The 22235-nt window shown below is 33.4% G+C and overlaps 2 protein-coding genes across 2 annotated transcripts; one reads left to right on the forward strand and one right to left on the reverse strand.

Annotated features, from left to right (window-relative positions):
- The first annotated feature begins 14388 nt into the window (after window positions 1–14388).
- LOC125826200 (BTB/POZ domain-containing protein At1g63850-like) lies at window positions 14389–17714 on the forward strand. The gene is made up of 2 exons (XM_049505520.1): window positions 14389–15426; window positions 15927–17714. The coding sequence occupies exons 1-2, from the start codon at window positions 14434–14436 to the stop codon at window positions 16866–16868; spliced, it is 1935 nt and encodes a 644-aa protein (XP_049361477.1). The 5' UTR covers window positions 14389–14433; the 3' UTR covers window positions 16869–17714.
- Window positions 17715–18563: 849 nt separating this feature from the next.
- Window positions 18564–20959, reverse strand: LOC125826211 (phosphoglycerate mutase-like protein AT74). Its single transcript, XM_049505533.1, has 5 exons — window positions 20392–20959; window positions 19546–19665; window positions 19002–19215; window positions 18796–18876; window positions 18564–18711 (listed from the first exon to the last, which is right to left on the reverse strand). The coding sequence occupies exons 1-5, from the start codon at window positions 20894–20896 to the stop codon at window positions 18609–18611; spliced, it is 1023 nt and encodes a 340-aa protein (XP_049361490.1). The 5' UTR covers window positions 20897–20959; the 3' UTR covers window positions 18564–18608.
- Window positions 20960–22235: the final 1276 nt, after the last annotated feature.

Raw genomic sequence — 22235 nt, forward strand, 5'->3', positions numbered from 1 at the left:
AGATCTAAGTTTTAATTATAAAAATCTTTTTCTTTAATTTTCTAGGGTAAATAAAAAAATGATGATTTTTACTAGACTTTAGTAAAGACCATCACATGCAATTCAGAAAACTTGTTTGTTAATGTTAAAATTGTTTCACAGCTCATAACATGATGATTCATAATCAATAATTAAATAGTATTAATTAGTACTAAAAGTTAATTATTCACTGCTCTTATTAGTTGTTTCCACTGCATGTTACATGTTCAATAATATTGATTTACTGTAATATTTATTCTTTTTGACTCAATAAAAATGACAAAATTACAGCTATGCATACACTGTAACAACACTATCTTTGTCCCCCACACCCACAAATAAACAAAAAATTTTAAAAAAAAATTAATACAAAGATTGTTTGTTTGTGCAGAGATTATACAGAGCTTAACTGTAAAACCATGTTTTGTTTCCTAATTAAAATAATTAAAGCTGTCACTGTTAATGTGTATGTTTTGTGTATGTCAGAAGAATAATTAATTACTTTAATTTTTTAGCCATGAAAAATGGAGTGGAACTATCTTTGACACAATATATAGTAAATTGAGAATCCTACATACACCATCACTCTATATTTTGTCAAATCATTAGCTCTGATAACAGTAGTTGAATGAAACTAATCAAAATACATTTAACATGATTTGATATATTACCCGCTAGAGATTATCGATATATATAAGTTAGATTCAAGTTTGGTTTTCTCTTTCAAGTCCCCACAAGATGGAAAAAAATGGTCCTATAATTTTTTTGAGTCCTTCAAATTGGCTACAAGGAGAAAACATTATCTCTTTTGATGTGGATTTCTTGTTTGTATTTTTTATTTTTTATTTTTCATTCTTTCTTTTTTGACCCTTGATTTGGATTTTCTTTTATTGCAAAGCTGTCTGTCTCTATCTAATAATCTATCTTTTTTATATCTTGTTCTTTTCATGTTTGTAATTATCAAGATTTATTAATGTAACATCTCCTAATATTGCATGCTTCCCTTTCATAATTATCGTTATAATTATAATTAAGTAGATACGACTTATATTTCCATAGTATATTATATTATATATATGGACATTACCTAACTTTAGTTTTGTATTTTTTCTACTTGTCATTTTCTTTACTTTCATATAGGATAATACTGTCTTGTCACTTCTTTTTCGTTAATTTTTTGTTTGATGTTTAATATTTATTTTGGGATTTCGACTTATTTGAATTCACATCATGTATGATATATTAAAGGGTCCGCCATACAATAAATATTTTCATTCCTAAGACCAGTGGCTTAGCCACATGGTGGTAACACCCTTCGTTGGAAAAAAATATCATATATATAAGCAAAATGATACACGAATTGATTAAATAACATATTTTGGACACACTTAACATAACAAATTGCTATTTCTGGACACCCTTTGTGAAATGTCCGACTCCGCCACTACCTAGGACAGTAAACAGTAAAATTAGCTACAAGTTATTTAATTGAAATGCTTTCGTTCTTAAGACTGGTAAACAGTAAAATTAACTATTAGCTATTTAGCGATGAAATTTGTAACTAATTTTGATTTATTATTATATATATATATAGTGTGTGATAACGATATTAGCAGAGACAAATAGTCAGATATGTGGGTCATTCTATCATGTGGGATGTCTCTTGTGTTCTTCTACCTAACTATGACACTCCAAGGCCCCCACCCCACGCTCCCCCTCCCAAATTTGAGTAATTAAGGGGTTCGGGAAAACTTGTCAAAAAATTTATTTGTAACCGATATTTATATTAAATTATATTATCATGGTCATGATCAAGTGATATTGTGATCGGTTAAAATTGACATAAATGTAGTAGTTTAGTACTCTTTCCGTTCCTATTTAGTTGTTCACTTTAGAAATGACACACAGATTAAGGCAACAATGATTAGCATAGTAAAATTACAATTTTACTCTTATAGTACAATTTATAATTCCAAAATAAATTCACTCAAGATAACTAATCAATGCTGGGAAGTTCATAAGTTTATTTACTTTATTTATGACAACTTTATTTAAATAAGGGTATAATAGGAAAAAAATTGTTGTCTCTTCTTGATTTGTCAAAATGGACAACTAAAAGAGGAAATATGAACAACTAAATATGGACGGAGGGAGTAATAAATAGTGCTATTTAAGACTTGTCTTGTGACGGAATCAAATTTTTTTGTTTAGGATTTTAAGTTATAATGTGAAGTAATTTTTTGATGAAAAAAATTCGGATAAATCTTTGAACGTTCCTTAGCCCCTAGATGTGTTAGATATTCATTTGTTACGTGTAAATATTGTGTGCCCGTTGTTGGCTTTGCAAATGCTTTCAAATACTCTGATAGTATATTCCATTCATTGTATATATCCCTTTTTCGTGTCTTTGACATGAGAGATTGCATTCAATCCTTGAAATGTCCACATCATATTAAAAAGGGAAAAAAAAAAAAAGTGCAAGCAAGCCAATGAGCAGTCTCAACTTTCAAATCATGGGACTGTGACCTTTCCTTGACCACCAAACATCTTTTTCCTAATTTATTTTAATATATATTTTTATTATTTTACATTCGTTTGATATTAATATTGGAGTTCGATTAATTTGAATTCGCGTCAAATAGGATCCATTCTTGGGGAATTGCTTTCTATCAATAATTTTTACATATCCAATGCTCGAAAATGAGACTCCTAATTAAGGGAATAACATCTTTTGGTGGTTAATTTATTTTAATATAATATATTATAATATTGGTCCTAATATATTATTTCATTAGACTTCCTTATTTCATTTCTTTTGTTATGTTTTTGTGTATGAAAATGCACAAAACTATATATTTATGCATTAAACAATTTATTTATATTTACAAATATTTAACTGTAAATTTAATTATTATTAATATATACTAATTATTTGAGATCAATTTTCTCATGATTTGGTTTTGTTATCAACTTGCTTTGAGTACTTGTAAAATCTACTTTTAAGATATGCTCTTCTACTTGGTAAAACTAATTAACCTCAAGAAAATGACAATTTTCAACATTATAAAGTATAAAGTAGAATATTAATTAGTGGGTCCCTAATAATGTGAATTAGTAATGATGTTTAATTTGAGTAAGAGTGACGGTTAAGTTCAGTTCAAATTGACATAATTAAGGTCCCATTAAGATTGTGACATTTTTTTAAAACTTAACTTTACTATATAGTATAAGATCCCGTGTTATTGTTTATGTGACATTTAAATAAATTCCTATGTTATAATAACATGACCACTCTTAGCACTATTAACAATGTAAATTTTCCAGTAGTCCAATTAGGATTCCGCTATTTAATTTATATTTTTCTTTAAAAAAAATAACTATGTTTGCTCACTTTGAAATAACTTTATATATACCGTATATACAATTGAATATGTCTGAAGTTTATACATTTTTACATGAAAATTAGGGGTAAATGACTTAAAATTTCATATAAAAATGATTGAACTTTATCATATGAAACTTTACGCAGTTTTTATATGAAGTTATTCCAAAAATAAATAGACATGCAAATTTATAAGAAAACAAATTAGGCCCTATGCAAATTATTCAGTAAGCAAATCAGCCCAACTCCAAGAAAGTCTTGGGCTAATTGAAACCAAGTAAGGCCTTCTTTGAATAATTTTTAAGGGCAAACAATACAAATCTCACTACTTTATGACTTAATTATGTGATTTTTCGTGAGTTTTTAAACTTATCATTCATGTCAGATTTTGGTCTCTACATACATGTACCCGTGCGTGTCCAGATACATGTATCTCGAATACATCGGGTCAAAAATTAGGTGTAATTTATTCTAGATACACTATATCCAATTGGGTTCACATATAACTGACTCTCTCGCTAAGCCTCTTTCCTATATCACTCGCCTCCCTCCAATCTCGTGCATCTCTCTCCTATCCCACTTGCCTCTCTCCTTCTCTTGTGATTGCATCTATATCTGGTAGCAAAAATACATGTATCTAAGTTTATTCGACTTGAATTTTGGTACAAAATTATGAATTAGTGATATAAAATATAATTATTTTAAACTATAGGGAGAATTAATAAATAGGAAAAACTACAGAATATAGCAAACATCAATATATATTTAAAATAAATAGCTATAGTTTATTTATTTTTATGTTATATGGACATAACTACACAATAAATAGCAAAGTTAATTCTATACAAATAATAGGAAAGTTATTAAATATTAAATAGAAAAATTATTATTACAAGGATAACTAATTATGTCTAGGCACATTTTATGTGGTCAGTTTTTCATTTTTATCCTCATTAATATATACTTTCTCTTTCATCGATATTACTATATCACATATTTTCAAATTTTCCTACCATATTCCTTCCAATTTATGATTTTTTTGATGATTCTAGGAGCAATTTTTGTGATTTGAATTCATCAAGTATCTTTGAATTGATTTTTATTTCTCTTTTTATGAAGATTATATTTGTACCCATCTATATTTTCATCTATTTTTATAGGGGTTCGATTGAAGAATTATTTTGTTTTCTCCATTGCAATGGTTATAGTTATAAAAAAAAGTAGTGAAGGAAGAACATGAGCAAAAAGAGATTGAGGTTTGTGTGATTGTGATTTGAATTCATCAAGTATCTTTTACATAATTGATTTTCTCTCTCTTTTTTATGAATATTATATTTGTATCCATCTACATTTTCATCTATTTTTATAGGGGTTCGATTGAAGAATTGTTTTGTTTTCTCCATTACAATGGTTATAGTTATACAAAAAAAAGTAGTAAAGGAAGAACATGAGCAAAAGGAGATTGAGGTTTGTGTGATTGTCAAATTTGTATATAGTAGAATATTTATATATATAGATACTTGTATTGTAATATTAACACAAGTTGAAATGGTGATTTGTGCATACAAATATATTGTCACGACCCAAAAATAGACGTGATGGCACTCGTCTTAATCCACCAAGACAAGTCAGCCTAAAGCTCAACCATTACAATAAAATGCGGAATTTTTTTATAATAAACTCAAATATATCCCCAAAATCTGGTTGTCACGTGTACAAGCCTCTAAGTATTACAATTGAATCAAAAGAAAAATACAAGTCTCATATGACATTGTTTCTAGAGTAGAACAAGATCATAAACAGGAGTAATAAGGATCGCTGAGAAGAGAAACAACTTCCTCACAAATCTCCCAGAAGCCTTGGAAAAGAAGAGAATGACAAGTACCACAAAATCCAGGCTCGTAACCTACAAAAATTTGTAGAAGCAAGGGGTGAGTATCAAACCACACGGTACTCAGCAAGTAAACCTCTAAACACGAGCTAAGGGGATAGAATACAAGTACTCCTTCACCCCAACCGAACCTTCACAACTACAATTTGTATAAAACCAGCCTAACCTAACAATTCACAGTTTACAAAGCACATAGCTCAACACAACACTTTAACAATTTCATATCCTCAACAACAACACTCTAACAATTGCATATCTTCAACAATAAGCCCAATATTCATCAGTCACAAGTTTCATTGAAAGGCACTCGCAAGATCAACAACACACAAGATCAAGTTCACCAATAATAAAGAAGTGCAATGCAATGAAAAGCAATGTCAAGTATAGTGATGCATGTCTGACCTAATGATACACACCCGCTGTCTCTCAGTCCGGGACTGTCACGACCCGAGAGTACCCCCTAGTCGTAACATGGCGTATTCGACCCCGAAGGGGTCTTATACGAGCCACATAGTCATTCATTGCATTCAATAATGAAAATAGTGCGGAATAATAAAAAAAAACGTATTTACATCCACACATTTAAACTTCATTAAAACAACTTTAAAAACACACAGCGAAAGTCTAAGTCTCACATGGCCATCTTAGACACAGTCACAAAACATAAGTAGGGACACGACCCTTTACAATCAAAAGAAGTCTATTAAGTCTATTACATGAACAAAAAAACTTAAAAGTATCCATGAGGACATACCAAGTCTTGGAGGAAAGCAATCCAACACTTCAAACTAGCTAGGAGGGATCACTTGCCGGAACCTACACTTATAGTAAAAATATGAAGAATATGGGTTAGTACACAAAATGTACTAAGTATGATGACCATGCAAGACATGCTTTAAAAGAGACATTTTGGTTAGAAACCATGCATTATGCCACTGTTTGAAGTACCATGAATAGTTGCATAAAAGACATACAATACAAGCATAAACATCAAGTAAGTCATAATTTTACCTTTAAACAATTTCAACATGAAAACCTTTACCTTGGACCTTCACCTCAAGAAACCCTTATGTTATACCTCGTGCAATGTATGGATGGCGTCCCATACCACCATCCATACTAAGGCACCACATTAAGGTCACTTAAGGTAACTTATCATTCCTTTCTTTCACCTTTGCACAATATTCATACATAAGAGGTATATCATCACTTAAGACATGACAAGGGAAAATAACTCGTAATATAACCCAAGTATAGCATGCATCTCATATTAAGCATTTGAGAGCCAACATTTTTTAATAACCTCATTTAGGCCACAATTGTATCACATACATTAGGATTTAGAGAAACTCACTATGACCCTCTCCAAGCCTACTCGTGCAATGTATAGGTAGCATCCCATACTACTACCTACACTTTGTAGAACCTATCAAGAAACCATAATGAAATCTCGCATGATGGGAAGTAAGCGTTTAACCGACATAGACCATGAGAGCTTGTCATGGAATCCGGTGTCATAAGTCCCCACACAGTAAAGATGTGGTCTACTTGCCTAAGAAAGACCGGTATATAGCTTAATGGATCCACTAGCTACCTATGCGGGCACATAGTTTATGGGATAAGGTAGACGATCATTGAAACTCATGCCTAACTATTGGGGGAGTTTCCATCTAACCAAATCCACTCGGTGCTTAGCCAACATTCCCATAGAATAGTTCGTTACCTTGACATTATCACATATGAGAGGTGCCATTGGCCTACCAACTCCAAATTACATTTATTAACACGTGAAAGGGTGCTTTAAGCCTACCGTTTCAAGGTTCATTTAGGAAAGCTCATTAACTCCTCTTGAAAGGGTGTCATGGGCCTACCAGTTCAAGTCTCATCATTAACCTTCATGGAAAGGTGCCATAAGCCTACCGATTCCAAGGTTCATTATAAGCTCGTGTGGAAGGGTGCCACTAGCCTACCGATCCGAGGATTCAACAATCAACAATATAATCATTTGTACAAGAAAATGATGCATAAGCCCTACCAATTCAAGGTATACTTTATATTGAAGAATCCTTCATATTCTATCATCAACATTCATGAGTGTCAAATTGAGAAATAATCTTTCAATAGCAACACCTTTACGTTCATAACATGATCACATTATCTTCATTGAATTCTCATTCATATAATGTCATGATAACACTCCAATTTCTCATACTATGCCTTTAAGGCCATGGTCACAATACATTCCATAATTAAACACCTCCACCATAAGTGGATCAAACCAAGCAAGAACAATTTTTATCCATAATATGAGATTAAGCCAACTTACCATCCTCCAAAGCCATAATAACCATTACTCAATTCCCAACAATTCTATCACCACAAGGTGATTCACCCATAATTTGCCCATAAGGCCACAATCCTCAATTCATCCATATACCAACAATTCATCATAAATAGATATACAAAACCCTATAAATCAACAATACAATCCGATCTAAACACAATTTCATCAACATTAAATCATAGGCATTAAACCGCTTCATAAGCAAATTCGAGGCTTTTAATGAAAACATGGGTTCTTGAAGAAGTTTCATATAAAATCATCTTAAAATCATAAATACAACTTCAATTCACCAATATAATGACTTTGAAAACATTTTACCCATGAACCCATACCTAGAATGGAAAATAGAAGTTTTGTTCTTTGAAGACTTTTGAAACCCTTTTTAATGGACTCCTTGAAGGAAAGATAATCAAGGATCAAGGGTCACCATACCTTTGCTATGATCTCCCACGAAATTTGATGAAGAAAGCCTTGAATCCAAAGCCCTAGCTCCAACTTCTTCTTCTTCTTAATGGAGGATTGTAGAGAGGGAAATGTTTTAGGGATGGAAATTGAACTAATGGTATCTAGGAAATAATATATGTCCTTTGGAAGAATGGTCCAACACTTAGAAAAAAAATGAGGCGGGTGAACAGTAACCACGCCTACTGGAAATTGCCTTTTCCTGCCGAACAGATTTTACGAAAATGGGCATAACTTCTTCGTCTGAACTCCGAATGAGATGAAACGAAGTGCGTTAGGTAGCTAACTCAAAGGGCTTTCCATGGATATATTATTGGCCATCCAAATAATTTGTGTGCTAGGAGATATGACCCTCCAAAGTAGGCCCTCGAAAAAGGCTTCACTTGGAAATTTTGGATTTTGATACGGTTGCTCTAAAATTTGGGTTAGACCCATTTCCCACTCAATTTGACCCCCTAAACAAGAATATGAAGTCGGATTTCCGAAAAATGAAATGGATCATTTTATATACAGCTAAACAAGTTTCCGGTAACTTCCGAAGCACATTTTAAAGAACTTTTTGGGTCAAATTCAAATATAATCATTTCATTAAGTTCTCGACTCCAAACTCACATGTGAGGCTCTAGTTTCACTCTATCATTTTCCGGGTCGTTACAGGGACCCATGGGGGACATATCTGTCCATGCATCCATCGCGGTGCGCGATACGACCCTCGATAATAGTAACCATCGCGGCGCACGATACGTCCCTCGAAATATAGTATCCGTCGCGGCGCGCGACACGTCCCTCGAAATATAGTATCCATCGCGGCGCGCGATACATCCCTCGAAATGGTACATCCTCTTTATTTTCTTATTCTTTCTCAATGTACATAACACTTGTCACAACCATGTCTCAGAACAATACAAATGACATGTTCACACAAATAATGAGGAGATTACCATTTTCATAACATTGCACAATTCATAACAAGACAATCAGGATACAACATCAACAATGATTCAACAAACCTTTCAAACAATTCTCAACACATCATACAAACAATTGATCACATTGCCTTTTATTATCCTTTTTTCATCATTAGAATTAATCAATGTGGACAAGTCAACCCATCACCAAGCCTCATTACCCTAAACACATATTATAAGGAAATACATAAATTCCATACACTTAACAAGGGTTTAGAAATCCACTTGCCTCAATTAATCAACAATCACTTCGGGACTTGAGTCTTCCCTTTTCGTTGAGCTTTCAAATCCATAAAATCTATTAAAATAAATAATGATAATAAGATTTCAAAACTAACAACACTCATATTACTATGTGTCTAGCCTAGACACAGAAACCATAGTGCACGAATCTATGATCAAGTTCTTAACTTTTGGTGCCAACTCTTTCAACTCTTTTTTTTTTCAAATTTTCAAGCCTAGGGTTAAGTTCCAAATCCTTCAAATATCATAAATCTAATGATATTCATATATATAATATAATACACATAATATTTAATTACTTATCTCAATTTATAAAAAAAATTATTTTGTAATCTGATAATAAAAACAAGAACTACCAACTACGGTAATTTAACTGTTTACGAAAATCCATGGCGAGACCATATGAGGCAAAAATCACGAAATTCCTAAAACTTATCAATTCAGAGCAATGATTACATTATGCCATTAGAATAAACACCTCAATCTTATCCATCATTAGCCAATAATGGCCTAACTCTTGTCTCCTCAAATTGTCAAAAGAACGTACTTCCAAATTCTAAATTCCAATTTCAACTTTGCCAAATTTCCCTTCCTAATTCAATTAAATTGTATTTTAATACTTTGCATTCTATATTCTAACGATATGGTTACAATTAATATGAAAGTTTGAGATTTCCTTACCAGCACTGTATTAGCTAAGTCGGTTCCACGCCTCCGACTCCACGCCTCCAGGTGAGTTTCTATTCTGCTCTTCTTTTCTTAATACTTAAGTATTAAAAACTGACAAGCCCTACTACTTATTTTATTAAATAAATAATGGATTTAGCTCATTAGCTATCAATTAAAATTAATTATTTAAAATTACCCGCCAACTAAACAATTGTAATTAACAAATAGCTCATAAATTTCCAAACCAACTTCACCGACTAATTCTAAATGAATTGGGACAACTATTGAGATAGGTAAAACGGTAATTTTACGAAAATTTCCAAAAATGACCTTATGGGTCGTTACATATATCTGGATACATAAGTAATCTATCCAATTTAAAAGATTGATTAGGCAATACAAGTATAATTGAATACATTAATACTATATTTTTATAAACAAATACATGAGTTAAGACCAAACCTCAAGTATTATAGAAAAAACTTGACCAAAAGAGATTGACGTTTGTTGTATTTATCAATTTTTATACAAGCGAATACTTACACACTTTTAGATACCTACACATTCTATTATTTTTCATTTTTCTTGTTTCTATGTTGTCCAATGTATCCATCTTTTGTTTAACAACAATGTATTCATTTTTTGAATAACAACAATGTATTCATTTTTCAAATTCTTTTGTTTAACAACAATGTATTCATTTTTCAAATTGTCGTGTTCATATGTTAATTGCCATACTTTACCTTGTTTGATATATTAATACATTACGTTTTTATAAATACTTGTATTCTTGATATATTAATACTTTTAAGTCTTATAAATAGATATACCAATTTGAATTCAATGTATTTATATGCTACACAATTAATACATGTTCCTTATTTAGTTCATTGTAATTAAAACTGTATTAGTGTATAAATAGAAAAATAAAAACATGTAAAGAAATACAGCTAGAAAAAGATATAAATTGTAGTTATTTTTTATAAATAACATACTTATAGCTATTGAACTTCAATAACCCTATAAATATAGTCATTTTTGTAAGTTGCTCTAATAAATATTATGGTTGGAATGTTTGTGTAATTCGGTAGTTTTGCCTAATTCATGCTGCACATATCAAACTCTTTCATATTAGCCCAGCCCAATCCAAGAAAGTCTTGGGCTAATTGATTGTTAAGAAACCAAATTTTTAGGCCCTTTTTGGCCTTGATTTTGGCCCAAAAAGCACAAGCAGAAAAGAGCAAGTTAATTGGAAAGCGATGGTACCAATTTTGCCGTGACAAAATCAGAAATTTTATTAAGAGTGTTCAAGATTGAATATATATGTATGAAAAATATTGACCTATATAGTTTTCTATATACATAGTACAACTTTTTGGTGAAGTGTATTCGACTGGCCACCCTTCACTTTATATATATGGCTACGTAACTGTAAATTTGGTCGGTAGAGCAAAAAATACATTATTTTAAAAAAAAAATTATACCAAAATTTGGTATAAATAAATAAGTGTTGGGCAGATGAGCACATGATACTCAGAGTTCAAGAAGCACTGAATAAAGTGAAAAAGCAATCCTAGGAAATTAAATAAGTTTTACGCAATAAAATACCCCACCAATAAAATACACAACAAAAAATATATTTAATCTTTATATTTCTTATAAACCTAAGTAAGTATATGGTGTATATTCAATTTGTACACTATATACTTACTGAATAAACATCAACCGCGACTATAAGCTTTTTCTTTTTGTTTCCAATTCGATGTTTAGAGCTTGTATTGAAGTTAGACTAAATTCGAATCATGCTTCGGGGATGACACTCTCAACAAGATTTTTTCGATACTCAAGGCTCGAATCCAATACCTTTACTATATGGCTACAAGCTACTATAGGCTAGACGGGTGAACGTTTTTTTTAACCGGCTAGCTAAGAATGCTACTCCCTTCTGTTTAAGTTTGTTTGGTCTATTTTGATTTAATACGAAGTTTAAGAAAATATATATGACTTTTGAATTTTATGGTCCTAATAAATTAAAAAATGTCAAATGTATCAAAATATCCTCTAATTTCATGATCTTAAACATGTGATCATGCGGAAGTTGAAATTAAAGAATTGTTTAAAAAAATAATACTCTTTTTTTTAAAATAAACTAAAAAAATAGGTAAACATATTGAAACAAATTGAATAATTTTTTTTTTTCTGAATCAATCATATTATACATTGCCTATGAGTTCTTTATACATAAAGGCTGACGGATAAATTTTAGAAGGGACCATCATGTGGTCTCATTTTTAATGCTTTTCTGCCTTTATATAATTAGTACCTTATGGTAAATATTTATTCGCATCGAATGATCACCATAATATAATCTCAAACTAGGTTACTCCTAATTGTTTTTACTAAAAAATTCTCCATATTTAGAATTCAAATGCGAAATTTCTAATTAAATGTGGAAAAATCCAACAAACCTCAAACTATACAAAATACTAGTAGTAGTTATTAGAATGCATATAAATTATTAAATTGCAAGAAGAATATTGACAAACATGCTTTAAAATAATGATCTTTTGTGGTCCTATGCTTCTATGTGACAAAAACAATGATCATTGAACTCACCACTAAGGTTACAAAATCCAAAACCAATTTGCAATGAGAATTCACAACTGGCACAAATCTATGGCTAGTCTTTGATTTTGTAGGAGAAAAAAAAAAGTAAAAAAGGGAGTTGTTGTGTGAAGGGTTGTGGGTGAGGGGGGCTGGGGAGGGGGGGGGGGGGGTGGTAGAGAAACAAAAAACAATTAAAGAATTAAATTCAAGTGGGGTTTTTTTTGGGAGGACCCTCTCTCTGTCTCTTGTCAAGTTTTTAAAGATTATCTATATATATATATATATATATTTATATAATGGCGAAGTCAGAATTTTGATCAAGGGGTGTCAAAATATAAAGTAGCAAAATTTCATAGGAATCGAAGAGTGTCAACATGTAATATATATATAAACTCCTTTCCGTCCCTCTAGCTTTGCTTTGTTATTACACAATAGTGGTTAAATGATCGATAAAATTTAATCTTGAATTTTTTTCGATACATTGAAAAATACTATGTAGACTACTTAAAGTTGTTCATAAGTTATAAGCTATAATATCGTCTTCTTTATTTTCAACGAGTACTTAAAATCTTCAATAACAATAACCAAAAAGTTTAGGTAAATTTATTTTTTCTGAGTCATTCATCTCTGAAATTCAAATGTCTTTTTACAGTAATAATTTAATGATCATATTAATATTCTTTTGTAACAAATGTTATGCCTCGAATTATACTATATTGGCATATAAAATTTATCCATTTATGTCATTATCAACTTTATTTATATGAATTGAAATTAGTAGTCATTTCACTCTAGATGGTCCCCAAATTTGTGTCGTAAAGTTGATAAAAGAGTAATGAAGATAACCCCATATCCATACGTATAAATAAAGCATAGTATCAAATAAAAAACAAAATTTAATTAAAAGCCACTCTATCTCCTTCATTGAATGCTCATTATACCTTTCCCATTCCTTTTTTCTCATCTCACTTTGACATTCAACAACATATACATATAGTAATATAAAAATCTTGAATCATCCACTATCTTTTTATATGATAATGTTATTCAGCTCTGTGCACAATTTTATTAATTATATGTGATATTTGTTATAGCTCACTGGTATAAGTATATACTGAGTTTATTAATTATATGCTTAGTTTGATTAATTACATGTGATTTCTGTTATCTCTCACCAACACATGCACAATCAAGTTTATCCATCACTTTGCTTAATTCGATTAATTATACGTAATACTTGCTATCTCTAACCAGCACATGTATGTACTGAATTTATCAACCACTACACTTAACTCGACTAACTACACGTGATACTTACTAATATGCTATCTCTCACAAATATAGATATGTAATTATGTACTGAGTTTCTCAACCACTTTACTTAGTTCTCCTAATTACATGTGACAACTGCTATTTCTCACTAATACTATCGAGTTTATCAACTACGATGTTTAATTTGACTAATTACACGTGATACATGATATTCCTTATCAGCACATGTATGTACCGAGTTCATCAACCAATACGCTCTATTTCTCACCACACATGTACTATCGAGTTTATCAACCAGTATGCTTAACTCAACTAATTACACGTGATACCTGTTATCTCTCACCAACACATGTACATACCAAGTTCATCAACCACTACACTTAGTTCAACTTATTACACGTGATATCTGCTATCTCACACCAATATAGATACATACCGAGTTTATCAACCACTATTTTTATTGATGTTGTCCATATGTATGTGTGTGACGATGAATGCTAGGAGATTTTAGGCCCTAAAAGGACAAACTAAAACCACAAAATATTACTACTACCAAGACCCACACTGATTTTACCATATGGCTGCAACTGCAACTACTACTACTTCTACTTCTACAAATCTCAAATTCCAAATCCAACCCATTAAACCCAAACGCCGACGTTGCCATGAAACCACCATTACCACTACTACTAACCCTTCTCATTATTCACCCACCAACTGTTCGACACAATGCCTCAACGAAACTCGTAAAGTTGATACACCCACTATCGTCTCACCGGACAACTCATGGTGTTGTCCTGCTTCTAAATCACCCTCGCCGTCGCCGTCGCCGTTGCCGTCGCCGCCGCAACCCATTTCCTCCTGTTCCTCCTCGATTTCGGATAATACCAAGATCCGATACTCGCCGACGACGTTCCCTCGAGTAATGGAATCTATCGGTACCCTTTACGGCGGCGGTGGAGGAGGTGGTACTCCGATCCCAAATAACAACACCCACGAAAGATTTCCGTCGTCTTTTAGTAAATTCAACTCAGCACTTACTGCGGGGTTGCTGAACCCAATGTCACCGCCACCTTCTATGGATAAGACTCGTTCGAGTCCGACCCTTTTCGAAATGATGGCGAATGAACCTGAATGTATTACGAGATCGACAATTAACACACCCATTTCAAATGGATGCTCAAATCAGAAGCCAGCTTCGTTTGTACCACTGGACAAACAGGCCTTAATGCAACAGCGACTTTTGGATCTTTTAGCTTGTAGAAGCCAAGGGAGTCAGTTTAATGATTCGGGTTCGAGTGATGTGAAGTTAACATTGAGTTCTAAGGATGGTTTGAGTGTTGCTATGAATGTTCATAGGCAGATCTTGGTGGTCCATAGTCGTTTTTTTGCTGTGAAGTTGTCGGAGAAATGGGTAAAGCAACAGAGAAATTCAGGTCCTTACATTGTTGAGATTGCGGATTGTGATGATATTGAAGTGTATATTGAAACTTTGAGATTGATGTATTGCAAGGATTTGAGGAGAAGGCTCATGAAAGAAGATGTTTCCAAAGTCCTTGGGATCTTAAAGGTAATGCTTATGCATCTAAATTTACTTTTTTGTGTTGTATAATTGCCTAGTAACGGAATTGTGCGACAAAGTGTTCTTTTTAAAGTAAATTGTGATTGAATTAATGAAATAGAGGATTCACATAACCGACCCTAACTGATTTGGTTGATCATTGTTGAAATCACTTAGCTAGATAGACGTGTGACCTCAATATTAAGTATATACTTGCTCAATTTTGAGCTGTGAATAGAAGTTAGGCATCAAAGTTATCGTCTCTGTTCATTAGCCCATGTATTTATGTTTGTGTCCAAAAGTTAATTCATGTGGCTGCATCTGAATTGCTTGCAAATATATTGCAATGTGCTTTGTGATGGGATAGTTGATTTTCTGTGCCACTTTATTTTAGGATAGTGAAATCTTTTAGAGATGAAGTCTAGTCTTATGCTCAGAAGCATACACATATGCGGGTGAATAGAAACGTGCAATTGTATTTTAACTTATCTGATTATATTGTTTTATAGGTTTCTGCTGCAATTGGGTTCGATGCGGGGGTGTTATCGTGCCTGGAGTATTTGGAAGCTGCTCCTTGGGGTGAGGATGAAGAGGAAAAGGTAGCTTCACTGTTGTCTGAGCTTCGTCTTGAAGGAGTAGGTGTTGGGGAAGTTTTAAGGAGGGTATCTCTTGATGTTACATCGGGAACAGAGAGTGGAAATGGGAATGAGGAAGTGCTTCTCAAGCTATTGCATGTGGTTCTTGAAGGGAAAGATGAGAAGGCGAGACGAGAGATGAAAGGGTTAGTATCCAAAATGTTGCATGAGAATTCATCTCATAACGATTTGAGGAAGGAGTCATTGTATTCAGCTTGCAATGCGTGCCTGCAATTGCTCCGCCACCATTTTTTACGGGCAGCAGATGCAGACATGATGGATGTGGGTCAGATTGCACGACAGGCTGATAATCTACATTGGATTTTGGATATCTTGATTGATAGACAGATAGCTGAAGATTTTTTGAGGACTTGGGCTTCTCAGTCTGAATTATCTGAGGCACATTCTAAGGTGCCTGCACTCCATAGGTATGAGGTTAGTAGAGTCACGGCTAGACTGTTTGTTGGTATTGGTAAAGGGCAATTACTAGCTTCCAAGGATGCTAGGTGCTCTCTTTTGCAGACATGGTTAGTACCTTTCTATGAGGATTTTGGATGGATGAGGAGGGCATCAAGAGGTCTTGATCGGCATTTAATTGAGGATGGTCTCAACAATACTATTCTGACCCTACCGATGGCGTTGCAGCAAGATATTCTGATGTCTTGGTTTGATCGATTTTTGAACTCCGGGGATGACTGCCCAAATATCCAGAGGGGATTTGAAATTTGGTGGAGAAGGTCTTTCTGGAGGCGAAATGGTGAGCCTGAACGCCCTCGTCAAATGCGTGTCATGACTGCAACAATTGAGAACTCTTGAGACTTTACCTGTGAATGAGATGAGGTCCCCGATCACTCTGTGATTGTCTTGTTTCAACTCTTGCTATTCTTCAGTCCTCATCTTATACCAATTTTTATTGTCTTCTTACTTTGAAACAAGTAGCACAACTCAATACTGCAGAGTCAAACTTACAGAGATGATCTTGATCCAAGGTTTTTAATCCGGAAGAAAGCAGACACTTTTTTTTCTGTTTAGGTGTCATGTGATATGAGAATTTTTTTCTTTCTGATCCCATGTAGAGCTCTCCTGTCTGTGACTGAGTGGTTTTATCACAAAGGGTCATCCTACTTAAAAGTTGTGTGACTTCCTGAATGCTGAAATTCTGTGACAGGGAGAATTCATATCCTCAGTATAACAAGATATGGATGATCAATTCAAGCAAGTTGACAATTTAGGTTATTTGAGACATAAGGGAGATTGTCACTACTTATGACCAAGGGAAATTACTATTGGTTCGTGATGGCAATTCCAAGGACTGCAGCAGCATGGTGAATTACTTGTAGTCTTAGGTCTTCATCTATCTTGAGATCATCAGCTGGCACGTGTTGAAGCAAGACTGATCATTTGTGCCTTTCTGGTTGCTAATGAAATTCATTATGTCTATGCTCCTTGTGAGCCAGTTTGGTTAGGTCGTTAGGATTAGATACACTGTTTTTCCCTCGCGTGAATACTGTAGCACCATATTCCTCTGTGTGAACTTTGAAGGTTTTCAATGTTCTCACTCCTTGATGAACAGATTTTCTGAAGATTACCTTGTTGCTTGATGTTTAACTTTCCAATCACTAAATTTGTTTTGCATGAAAGGTGTTTGCTCGGCATATCAAATTCAGTCCAGAACCTATCATCATAGTTGTCTAATTTGCTTATTTTCCTCAGTGCTCAGCCTATCTTTAAGGTACATATTTGGTAATGGCATTACGAAAACATATATAGTCAGTTATATGATTCTCTTTTGAATCCAAAGGCTGTGCAGTAGTCATCTGTCTAAATCCGGTACCACAGTCAGATTCTAGTACTGTGTTTGTTCCTCAGGAAATGAGTTTTCCCAGTTTCTCCTATGTTGATGATGTGACATTGACTTTGTTATGTGACGTTCGATTCCATGTGTCTGCTGAGGTAAGGTGAGTCAATGAAGGTGTTGTAAGCAGTAGCGAATACTTTTACAAGTCTCATTAGATTCTTGCATAGGGAACTATGATGTTATTCTTCTATGTAACATCAGAGACTGTTGTTCTTCTGTTTATTGATTAGGTTAGCACCTTTAATGAAAGATAGTCATGTCTTCTTTGTTTGACTTACTATATGCATTGCTGGCTACTCACAATTATCCAAAACTTTTGGAAGAGATTCCTTGTCTAGGGTTATATGACATCTAGCTTTATGTCAAGTACAGGTGATAAAAAAGCCATTGATACATACAGTGAGATAGTAGCTGTTTTATAAGTCGGTTTCCTGTGTTGAATACCTAATGCCCTATATGGAGTGAACCAAATGCTGCAGTTATGTTCCACGACTTCCTCAACTAAGCCATGTTTAATATACATAAAATCGTTAAATTATCAGAGTCGATTACATGTAACTTTTTACAGGAAACATATAGCCTGTTTTAAACATGGTAAAATGATCCTTGTCTAGTTACAACAGGTAAAAACTACATTGGTAGTGTGAAAAATTCTTTTGTACTGTCGGTGTATATGAATCAAACTCCTCTTGATAATCTTACAACTCAAAAATCTTGTCTTCATCATCAAAATGAGTAAAGTAAGATGGTCCAGTAATCAAGCAATCATAGTTTAGTTCACCTGGCTTGGCTATCTTTTGCCTTCATAGGAAAAAATCAATGAAAAATAGATAAACAAAAACTCCCCAAGTGAATTAAATCACAAAAAAGTAAACAGTGTGTTACCATTCTTGGTCAATTAGCATCTCATCAGTCATCCCAAATTTCTGCAACTCCTCCTTTGTATGATGCATTGACAAACAGTACCTACATATACATTCACAAGCACCGCGAAAAAACGTCAAGATCCATGAAGCTTGAAGTTAAGTTTCAAAGTACAGATTTTGAAAGTTTGGCCAAACGTAACGTTCATCAAAATAGTGTTTGTTTACCTTCCACCATAGCCTCTTTCCATGACAATCATGCCACCATTAGTCATATTATGTAGTCCTTCAAATTGCTCAACAGTCCATTTATACCATCTCATCAAGAACACCCTTAGTGTAAGTCCATGTGAAACTATAACAAGGTTCATATTTGGACTCTGTTGACCAGGTGGTTCAAATCTTCCTATGTCAATATCACTTCTAAGCGTTTCCCTGAACCCTGCAAGCTTGACACAACCACAGTTTTAATGATAACGGGGAGACGAAAGCATACAAAGATAGTAAGGCTTCCATCGCGATAGGTCAAAAACAGAATTGGCCTCTCGATTGGATGTTAGAGGGAAGAATAGGACTTCTGACTCCAACCCTACCCTATCCGAAATCTTCACCTATTGTTGTAGCCTCTTGTCGCTACCTACTAGAAAAATTCCATCAATATTGATTGAATTGACGACCTATATATATACTTCAACTAAAGGCACAAGGGCGTAGCAAGCACATAACAGAGGAAAAATGCACAAAAAAAACTTACAAGAGAAACTAGACACACCTGTTATTCTGTCATAAACATCTGCTGCTGATTCTCCATTAGGAAACCTATAAAAGAAACGACCATAACGAGCTCGAACAGCTTTTTCTATCTTCATTTGTTCTCTGTCCTGAAAATTTCCTTCATAAATACAATTCATAAGTAGCTATAATACTACTACCAAAGCCAAGTTAATGCAAAGAAAATGTACATGCCCCGAGGCTTTGGTCTAGTGGTAAGAGCACAACGTGTGACATGTGTATTAGGTGCACGTTATGAGCACCATTCTTATACAATACCAATACACTTCAGCTGTATATTTAGTGCGTAGATATGTATATGTATATTTAGTATAAAGTATACACTACCTATACATAGTGTACATATTTTATAAACTAGATGTCGGAATGGTATTTGGCTGTAAATTTTCATAATTTCAAATGTTGTTAGTACTCTGAGCACCCTCAACTGATGTGAAACACCTAATACCCCTCGTATGTAGCACATTTAAAGCGCGGACAACACAACATGGAATTCCAACATTATGTAAATCAAGAAACGAGATGAACCTAACGTTGATACCATCTAAAAGAAATGAACTAAAGATTATCCAAGATCATATAAGGACTTATATATTCCTTAGACCAATGTAGGACATTTAGAGTGAGGACAACACAACATAGAAATTTCAACATTATGTAAATCAAGAAACGAAATGAACCTAACACTGATACCATCTAAAAGAAACGATCTCTAAAGATTATCCAAGATCATATAATGACTTATTCCTTCGACAAATGTAGGACACTTAAACAAGTAAACGCAACTACAACAAGTCAAAAAGAAGGACAAAAATCTTGTTCATACCAAAATCTTGTTCTCTTAAACGTGGCTCTTCTCTAACACCAGCAATTCTTGAACGTTCAAAAGACTTAGCCAAATTTCTCAATGTTTCAATTCCTCTTTTATAAGGTGAAACATAGAAATAAACTTTCCAATCATCTCCTCCATTTTTCTCAATCATTTCTCTCATTTTCCTTCCACATCCCTCTGCTTCAATTACGCCTTTTTCGGTTAATCCAACTTTAGGATCAGCCACTCTTGTGTAGACACTTTCATCAACATTTCCTTCACTTTCTCCATGTCTAACAAGAATGATTCTTTTTGGTCTAGGTGGTTTTATTATGCCATGTTGATGTTGTACTAGGTTCTTTTCTGGGAAACTATTAAGAATCCAACCATTGTGTTCTGTACTAAAATGTTCATCATTATTGGAGTTGGAACAACATCTTATTGTACTAGAATTTTGTTGAAGCTTTTGATGATTTATTGTGATAGAGGGTGGATAAATCTTGGAGAAAAGGTTACTCATCTTGATTAAAACAAAATGTTCTTTAGCTATGCAACCTCAAGACCAATTGTAGTAGTGGGATGAGATGTGTGAGACTCTTCCTTGCTATCTGTTGCTGGTGGGAGGTGATAGATATTTCGTGAAACTAGTTGAGGTGTACGCAAGTTGTCTCTCGACACCACGGATATAAAGAAAAGTTGTATGAGTGCCTTAACTAGAGATTTTGGGTTGAAGTTCAGAAAATTGAGAAATTAGAGGTAAGGAGTTATTTCTCCCTTTTGAGGCTACGAGATGCTAATCTGAATTAATTAGACCACGAAAGATTGTAGTGGGATGAGTCTGTTCTTAACTTGACGTTTTGAATTGAGATATTGTGAGTAAAGAGCTATATTAGTTTAGTGAGCCTATGTTATATTGTATATTGTATGATGAAGAGAAGTGAGATTTTTAGTGGTTTGTTTGTATTGTATTTTTGTGAAAATAAAAAAGAGCCAAGCAATTTGTTTGCCTTATCTAGGAGGACACCATGATGGACAATTGTGAGGGGGAGGATGGATTTGTGGCATTAACAAGAATTTAGAAATATGTTGAGTATTTTTTTATTTTTTTTTGGTCATTTAAAGCTTACTTGTTGATTAGATGACACACCAGCTGTTACTTCTTATTGGGATATTTTTTGTGTTCTTCTTTTCATTTGTAGATTGGTAGGTGTAAAATATGGGCTTAATTTGATCTTGTGACACACATTAAAGTTAAGTTAGGTAAATAGTTATTTGTATCGAGTGTTTACACCAAACTGATGTAATTTATTATATATACATACATACACATGCGACCATTGGTAAAATAAGAGCTACATTTTGAAAGTATCAAGTCATCCTCATATGGTAAACTCGAAAAAAAGCAACTTCCTTATAAGAATTATATTTGAAACGATGGCTAAATTTTGATTAACGACTCAAAATCGAGTTACCCCACCTAATTTTTTACCAGTATTACTAATCGAGCCCACTTAATCTAATGGGCTTATATCAAAGTCCAGCAAGGTTATTAGACTGGATTTGTTCACGTCTTTTTCTAATGGGCTTGAATGATACCCCATTGATACTAGAGATCCAAGCCCAATTTAATAAATCAGCTTCTATCGCTTACCCTTGCCCTCGTAACAAACAACTTTTTTTTTATAGAGCATAAGTTTATATTTTCGTATCATAATATCTTAAAAGTTATGCATGGTCGCATCTTTCTAGAGAACTTATCACTTATGCCCCTCTAGACATAAATTTGAATGCTAAAGACCAACCCATTCGAAAGGAAAAACGTGTAATTTTAGGTTAAAAGATTGAAGAATTGATAGTAT

This window comes from Solanum verrucosum, unplaced genomic scaffold (genome assembly GCF_900185275.1).
Source record: "Solanum verrucosum unplaced genomic scaffold, falcon-dt-bn FXZP01000060.1, whole genome shotgun sequence".
NCBI lineage: Eukaryota > Viridiplantae > Streptophyta > Magnoliopsida > Solanales > Solanaceae > Solanum > Solanum verrucosum.